Source organism: Orbicella faveolata, unplaced genomic scaffold (genome assembly GCF_042242905.1).
Source record: "Orbicella faveolata isolate gen_17 unplaced genomic scaffold, um_ofav_v1 contig_46, whole genome shotgun sequence".
NCBI classification, from domain to species: Eukaryota; Metazoa; Cnidaria; class Anthozoa; order Scleractinia; family Merulinidae; genus Orbicella; species Orbicella faveolata.
In genome coordinates, this window is record NW_028301576.1 from 18,054,015 (window position 1) to 18,062,898 (window position 8,884).

The 8,884-nt window shown below is 38.5% G+C and overlaps 1 protein-coding gene across 2 annotated transcripts; it reads left to right on the top strand.

The window, feature by feature from the left end:
• The first annotated feature begins 1,601 nt into the window (after window positions 1–1,601).
• LOC110040717 (uncharacterized) lies at window positions 1,602–7,975 on the top strand. 2 transcript variants are annotated; one of them, XM_089277793.1, is made up of 6 exons: window positions 1,602–1,714; window positions 1,835–1,930; window positions 4,970–5,137; window positions 5,628–5,729; window positions 6,314–6,470; window positions 7,279–7,975. In XM_089277793.1, exons 1-6 carry the CDS (start codon window positions 1,712–1,714, stop codon window positions 7,380–7,382), a joined length of 630 nt encoding a protein of 209 aa, XP_089133919.1. In that variant the 5' UTR covers window positions 1,602–1,711; the 3' UTR covers window positions 7,383–7,975. The 2 variants fall into 2 exon arrangements, with proteins under 2 accessions (XP_089133919.1, XP_089133918.1); XM_089277792.1 differs by lacking the exon at window positions 1,602–1,714 and having other exon boundaries at window positions 1,793–1,930.
• Window positions 7,976–8,884: the final 909 nt, after the last annotated feature.

Here is an 8,884-nt window from a genome sequence, read left to right on the forward strand (position 1 = left end):
GACAAGCACTTCAGGGATAAAAGCAGCAATACAAAACTGCGCAAAATACCAATTGACATGAGTCGACTGTATAAATTTTTATGTAAAGAAACGCACTGCAAAAAGAAACATGCATCTTCGAAGATACCTCAGCTCTGCTATCTAATTAACCGCTTCACAAATTTCCCTGTACACTTCTTATGCTTGCGTCCAAGATAGGCACGGCTCCCACGAAAGTGCACAAGATTCCTTCGTGCGAGTAACCGCAGTGTTCTTTAGATAGATTTATTTGCATTCCGTACAAGTAGAGCTGTCGCTTTTGCTCGTGCAAAATTTTTTTAATGTCAATAATCTCCTCTGTGCCAAAGGCCCGGGAATTCTCAGTTGTGAACTGATCCTTTGTTGTCATACATCTCAGGCCCGGGCTTAATAAAGTCATTCAAGGAAGGACGTAGCTAAACTACAAATTTCAAACACAGGATTTCGTGACGTTGAATATCATTTTTAAAGTTGTGAAATTTGTATTCAAATCGTTCAACTGACAGTTCCCATAGGCAACCCCAAAATAAACAATCCCCAAAAATCTAAAGTGAAATTGGTTTATCGTCGTGAACAGTTAGAAGCTAGAGCCAAGTTCCATTACCTTTAAGAAAGTGCTTGATTTTATTTGTTTGCGTCGACTATCTTCATTTAGTATTTCTTACTGTACATGTCACGTTCGAATACCGCGAATAGGTCACGCCAAAACGCAGACCACGCAGACTACAGAGCGTGCAGGCTGAATACTTTTCTTTCTTACACTTGCTTGCGCCTTTACTTATGACTCGCATTTTATGGCTCTGAGTAACGGTTCCTGCTGACGGACAGATTAGAGACACCCGAAATGCAGGCCAGTTTATGCAAACCGACATGTCTGTAAACTAAAAAACTACCTCTTGTTGCTAATTGAAGGTGGACCTTTCACGTTTGACAAGTACACTGATATCGATAAGCCATAACAAAAATAAGATAAAAATACTCAATTCTAAGCCAACAATGAATAGAGGACTTCAGCTGGAGCTGGAAAGAGGTCTTTAGGTCAGCTGAAGCGGGCAAGTTTCCACGAAAAGTTGAAAAAAATCATGTGGCGTTGAACATAGAAAAAGAAAGACAATTGTAATTTGGACATGAATATGGAAACTCGACTTATATATATCACTTTTCAACATTTTGATCCTGTTTGATAAGTATAGGTCACGTTTAGCGACAGGTATCACGTGCTCAGAGCTGAAACATGGAAAGGAAAAACTTGTTTCGAAGAGCTGAAACGAGGAAGAAGGAATGCCAAATGAAGAACAAGACCTTTCGATCGTGTTTTCTTAGTGTCTATTGTTATCTTAGTATACCATCTGAAGATGACTAAATCATAAGCTATGTCTGGAAATCACGGGACTCAGTTCGTTCGAAGGAATCAGAACTTGGGAATATCAGGAGTTGTTTTTGATACTACTGCTTAAAAGAGGTCCCCGGGTCAATTGACTCTGTGATACGTTCCGGATGAATAGAGCTGAAACGGTAGAGATTTAAGATATCATTTTAAGAACAAGAAAATATCGGACACGCCACCAAATGGTATATAAAGAGTTGACTTGTGCATCTGCCTTCATACTCGGTGGAGTAGTTGGAAAACTCTGCTCTAAGAAGCAAGAACTTAGCTGGAGCCTTTCCTTGTACAAGCCTGTGAGAAGCCGACATGGTAGGTTTACTACAGAATTATTGCACTTGTCAGCAACACGAAAATTTTGAATTCTTTTTCGAAAAACTTAGATGCCAAGTCATTTCAACGCTAATGTCATTTCTCTTTTCTTGTCTTCAGGATTTCAAAGCCTTTATTCTGTGCTTTGCATTCTTTGTTGTTACTGTATCAGCGTCGGCAATTTGCAAGTGTGCAAAAGAGGAAGACGAACCTAAGGTACATAAAAGATTTCATTTTGTTTTTCTGTAACTTGTGCATTCTTTAGTCTCACGGCAAGTTATTCGTAGAGGAATTCGAGCCGATCTGATTCTGCGCTTTGCGTGGGCTAGAGACGAGCCGAAGCCGGTAAATAAATATTAAGAGTCCCTGTCCATAAAAATGGAAAATAACTCGGCAAGGGTCGAAAATTCGATTTCGCTCATATTTTCATGGTAGATAGCCTAGGGCATGACAAAAACTACTGGATAGTTTTTTTGGCAAAATATCCTTTTAGTTTAAAGAAATATGCATATTACCAAATTCCGTTAAAGTCGTCATTTAACGCACCATTTTATTACACAAGTTTGAGAGCCTCGCATGCAAAACCACATCATTCTTCCGTCTTTAAAACACTCAAATATTTTTGTGCAATGTTTAAATGTGTACTGGGTTGATTTTAGGGAATGTTGCGTTGTCTTTTTGGGTGCAAAATAATTAAATTTCGAAGACATGTATTTCATTCACTTAAAAGTACTTCGTGAATATAATTAATTTTCACCATGTGCGAAACCTTCAAATGGATCAAGCTCCTAGTGGTTGAATAGCAGAAGGATGGTCTACAGACTCCTGTAAAAATTTCTTTGGGCAAATGATTGTGAGCGACGCGAGAGCTTTTCAAAGTACGTCAAAAAAATGCAAATATTTGACCATCAGTCGTCAAATTTCAATTTACGGGTTAGACGTATATTTTAGCATGCGCCACATGACTTGACCTATGTTAAGTTGAAATAGACACACAGCTGATAATTTCGAGATGCTCTAACCTTATTTGTTGGTAAAGGCAGGTCCAAAGCCGATTTGACGTGTTTCTAGTCGATCTCTCACCATTCGTCGCACATAAAGCAGAAATTTGCTATTGTTTACACAAGGTTAACGTCCGATGTACATCGCCTACTGTCAACCTATTATTGGTCGAATACTATGAATCTGTGACCATCTTTCTGCGCTTATGAACATCACTGCATCTAAGTCTAAAACGGCTAAGTCATTTGGAGATAGTTGCTTGCTTTACGCTTCGCCAAAATGTTGCGTTTGATCGATTGCTGACCATTGCTGATAAGCGTGGGCGCAGCACAATCTTACAGCCGTTATTTGTTCGTCACGCAATGCTGTCACGGCATATGCCGCACATTTTGATCTGTTTTGTATAAGTGAAACAATTTAATCATTGTTCATCTGTTTGTTCATATATATAATAATATGTGTACATTTATATAATCGTGTTCTATAGTGTACGTGGCGTCGGTTCAAATCACGTTTGTTGTACGTTCTGACGTTTCAGACAACAGCTGATAAAGCTAGTGCCTGTACTCACTAGAATTTTAAGAAAATCGCCATAAACAAATTATACATCAATGAAGCAAGAACTAGCTGAAATAAAGATAGGAAATCACAACGTGTCTAATTCGTGAGAAAAACAGACTAAATTTAATTAGTAATTACGTGAGTAAATAGCCCTGGCCATGCCGTTTTATTTGGCGTATTTTGTTTGCTTAGTGGCGAGGCATTGGTATGTAACAGAAAATGGTGGACTGTTGCCAATACAGTCCAAAATTATCGTCAATAAAATATTATAAATAAAACACCTATTGACCGGTTACCTCCGCGGCCACCATTTGGTCATTCCGATAAGGGTTTCATTATTGTCTTTACCCCTATTAAGCGGCCACCCAAAATTTAAGAACTTTGTTTTGGAAAGGGCGATGGCAGATAAGAGTCTGAAATTGAAGGTGCATGACGAGTAATAATTCAAACACACGTCTATCATGATTGTCTTGAATTGACTCCATGTTCACCAAGAAATTTATGGCTCGACAGTGAAAAATTAAATATTCAAGATACACCAACCTCTGTTTAAGCGGCTAGCCCCATTAAGCGGTCACCACCCATTTCCCTGAGGGTAGCCCACTGTATTACATGTAAACCAAAAATAATTGCATAGCGCGAAAAGACCTAGGCATGAGTTTAGCGTTACAGTATTACGCAGGGCATGTAGGTAGTGGTGGTCGAGTAAAAGATAACAACAGGGGCAACGGTAAACTATTCATTAACTGAATTTGGTAATTTGCATATTTCTTTAAAATAAAAGGATATTTTGCCAAAAAAAGTATCCAGTAGTTTTTGTCATGCCCTAGGCTATCTACCATGAAAATATGAGCGAAATCAAATTTTCGACCCTTGCCGAGAAATTAAGAAATTGTCTGATTTTTACAGGCAGGCACTCTTAATGATTTCCTTTTGTTTTTCTGTAATTCATTGTTTTGCAACTAAGTTCTCCTCCATTCCTCAAGAGATGCAATTCGTAAAAGAATTCCATGTGTTTTTCTAGCGGGTAAATTATTATTGCAAAAGGAAATGGGGTTCGGTATGAAGAGAAAGATCTGTCTCACATGCACGTGCAACAGTTTGTCGACGTAGCCACGAAAATTCAGAATTCTTCGTTGTTCATAAACTTGTTGTATTCAAGTTTATTCTTGCTCAAGGTCGAAAAAGAAGTTTCTTTTTAATCAAACCCTGGCACGGTAAATTGATTCTTGCGCGCTTGGACTTTTTATAAAGTGTTTGACCTTTGAAATCAGTGAAAGGACACGAAATCAACTTTTCTCCCTAGATACTGTTCCAAATTTTTGAAAACAGGCCTCTCAAACTGTGGCAGATAAAACCAAGTTTGATAATAAAACTGTTTTGTTGCAGAAGATGGTTTTAACGATTTGACTCTGCTCGCAGTTGAAATACGGTAAACTCAAAAGTGAAACCTACTCGAGCATTTCTTTCCTATGATGGTGTTATTCATCATGCAAAATAAAATGGTTTCCACTTTTCGGGTCTGTGGATGAATTAACTGTTTACGAAAGCTCCTTAGCAGAACTTGCGCGTCGGTATGCGAAGACGAATTTTTAATCGAGAGGAACGAGTCCGTAGACTAATATAGAGGTTGTGCGACAGTAAAAGCAAAGGTAGATGGAGATCATCAATCTTATTTGTATTTTTTTGAAGGATGCGGTATCAAAGTACAAACTTAAAGTGAAGGATGGAAATACGGAACTTGATGAAAGTATTGAAATTGACACCGAGAAGGAAACTGAAAAGTTCCACATTCCAGACAATGGCAATACCAGTGATTCAGCCCCTGGAGAGGTCGATGTTGTTTACGATTTTAAGTTGGTAAGTAAGAGGGCAGGCCTGGGTAGGGTAGCATAACGGTGTTGGGGGTGGAGGTGGGGTCGGGGGGGGGGGGAGTTAGTGGCATCATTTAAGATAGATTTTAGCTACTTCTATCAGTCCTACCTACCTACCTACCTACCTACCCAGCTGTCTATCTACCTATCCACCTACAGGTACTAACTTGCCTGTCTACTAATCTACCCTCTTAATGTGCCTGCTTCATTACTTAGTCAACCACAGTTACTTTTTTACGTATTTAGTACCTTTCCGCCTCACTTAATCTATTTAGTGATTTGCTTCCTCAGCCTTCTTGCAGTGGTATCTTACTCAGTTCAAACATCATACAAAATCCACCATTTACCTAACTCAGGAACCAAAAGCCGGCAGACTTACTGACTAAACAGCTGGCCAACTAGTTGCCTAAGTAATTAACACCTCGCCCACTTTTATATGCCATGTCTCAATTTTTTCCCCTTTTCTATTGCCATAGAACCTGGTCATGCACAGATTGTCCAATCAGAAGGCTTGTTTTCTGAGCAACTTCACTGACAATATGCCGAAGCCTGCCGACCTCAAGAAACTTCTTGATATGGTAATTGACACTTGATTTGTTTTTAAGGCATTCAGTCCTGGGCTATTGTAGATCGTTTCGGTTTAGCTGAATAAAGTCAAACAAGAGCCATAATTACCGAGCGTTCTGATTGGTTCTTTCTTGGTTAGATTTTTGCCATATGGACCGTTTCCATGGCAGCGGTTATATACAGTATTGCTCTTGAAACTAATGATTGATTTGATTTGATTTACCGTTTTAAAGGCTCCTGTTTTATGTGCCAAACAATTTATAAACATTGCGATTGCCTTTTATTATTGTTATTTTTTTGCACTTCTTGTTTTAAGAAAAATGCATGTAGTACATACAGTTTTTTTCAGTTATTATCACTGGTGGAACTAATGTGGTTTTCACTGGCTGATATCGAAGTAAACAAAGAAAGTAACATTGAACTGTGTATGACTTTTTTTTGTATTAATTGAGTTTACTATTCGCGATTGACAAATTAGAAACAACGGCTATCATAATTACAGTTGATTAAATAAGTCTCAAACAGACACCTACCCCATATTTAAAATATACATAAATTGCTATTAGAACAACTAACAGTTCCTTCTTGCATTCAGGGCTCTTCACAGAAAAAGCCTGAAAATAGAAAGTACGACTATGTAGTTGATGGCGCTGTTAATGATCGCTCGTTTCTGAGTGATGAAATGGCTGACCTGTGTTCCAAGCTGCCTATCTATCGCGTCAAGACTGTACTGGCGGAGGAACCTCCGAAACGTAAGTTAAACTGTTGTTTCGTACTCGGACTGATAAAGATCATTAAGAATATTTACCAAGAGGTAGTCTAGACAACTGTTCACCAAACTTCTCCGAATGGTATAAATTCAGCCCTCACAAAAGGGGATAGAGAATGTATGGCAGAGGGCTTTCTTAAAGAGGTAAAATGCGTTTAAATAATCTCGTATGGGGTTTAATTCAACTGTCTACCTGAAAGTCTAAACTCATTGGATCTCTAAAAACAAATGATTGTTTCTTGACCGTTTTTGAAGAACGGTTAAGGTTGCCAATTTTGAGTGTTGGCGTTTTTTACTTTTTCAGTGCGTCTCACAAGAATATTAAAAGAAAACGTTTAGGTTGTCGAATTTACGGTTATGTTTACGAGAATTTCTGTTCAAGAATATAATAGGATTTCCTAGTACAGAGAAGTGAGTCACGCATATTAGAGGAATTAAACACTCAAGATCGTTTTCAAAGCACTAACTAACTCCTGGAATTTAAAACCGAAACAATGGAGAAAAGTGCTGAGCAAGAGGCACCGAACCGGTCATCAAAACGACCAGAATGTTTTGTTGATCTATGAATTCTTATAATCTTTAGCGTACAGTTTAATCTTCAGTGTACAGTATATACCGTATTGTCTTCCAGCATTAGCTTTTCCAGAACATCTAAGAAAGCACTTAAGGGTAATGGGAGATTTTAGAGATAGGAGGAGGGTGGAGGTTTATTACGAAACGTAACTTCCAAAATAATGGGAATGAAAGGGGATTTAGCCTTGTTATCCGACTGTATTTTTATTGTGTTGCAGGACAAAAGCGCCGAACTTGTTGGTATCGGGTAACAACAATCACAATCTGCAATGGTAACGGCTGCCTTATAATAAGGATTTATAGGTTGATAGGATGCTGGTGAACAAAACCTCCTGACTCACTTGTATAACCGCAAGATATTTTGAAGGTGGTTAGAGACAGGTCTCATAGTACTTGTGTACCTCGTTTAGTGTTACTTTCAAGTCTTTAACTTCTGAGAGCATCATTTGATTGGAACTTCGGTGCCCTTAATTTTGTTTCGCAGAAACGGCTTTTAGATTCCTTACGGAGTAAATATAGTTTAAATCTTGAAAGCTATTACAAAATAAGAGCAATCAGAATAACTGATGACCTGGATTACTGCTGCAACTAACCATGAGAACATAATGCAGAAACTGAGAAACGAGTTTTGTCAAAATAAAAACTTGAAACAACTAACGATGCTTTCAGTCCCAGGCTGATGCGAAATGTTCTTTTCAGGTTCATCGCAAAACTAAGAATCGATCTTTTTAATCTATACAGAGTAATTAACTCGCTGCTTCAAATCATGTTTTCTGTTTAGTTGCGCCGCGTCTAAGGTCCGTTAAGTAGCAAAATTATAAACGAAAAGATTTTCCGAAGAAGCTTTTGATTTTGATGTGTGTAATAAACAGTTGTAGAGGAAGTAGCTATAAATAAAGCCACTTGCTTGGGGAAGAGATGTGTGTGTAGTTCATTTCTATTGTTTCTGTCCAGGGTTTCCTAGATTCACGCCATTTCTTTTGACCCCACAGTTGTTACACTTCGAGTAACATGAACACAGCAAAAGAATTGGAAAGTCTGATCTACTTCAATTGGTTAAGCCTTTTAAAACGTCTCTTGCACTGGATGACATTCAATTATTAGATCATCAATTGGAATTTTGTTTCAGGGTGTTCTTTCGTGGGAAAGAGAGCAAAGTTTTGTTTTGTTCTATTAGCCAGAGTGCGTAACAAACAACAAAACAACTAGTGCTAGTCTGATTGAAGACGGAAATCGTAGCAAGTAAATTGCTCTCTTACGATCTCGTTGTACCATTTGTGAATTGTTCTCTATTGATATGGGGGACGCCTAGTGGGTGAGTGGGGGGGGGGGGGGGAAGGGTCGTGCATTAGCATTCCACTTTGCTGCCCTCACAATTCACATAACACCCTACTGTTGACATTCCGAATGACACTATATCAAGTCGCCTTTATTCTATTGCCCACATTCCATACTTTATTTTCTGGAGGCGGTGTAACTTTGTTATACTCAACAGCACGTCACCTCCGATTTACATACATGAAAACAAGACGAGGTTAGGCCTCGTTTTCTTTTGTTCTACGAGGCTGATTACGGTTGAATGAACCCCTTAATTACCAAATGTTGGAAAAGCTTGGGGCGGCTGTGATTGTATAGCAAGGGAGATATGGCGAATATGAACTGGGTAACATTGCAGTTTGTATTGCCCTCAGTAACGGAATATTGTATTCAATATTACCCTCGTTAACATATCGACACTCTCACACAACCTAATCCACCTACTGGCAAACAAGACCATAACTTAAACCTCATCAAATCCAATATTTTCCAATTTTTCATTGTTTT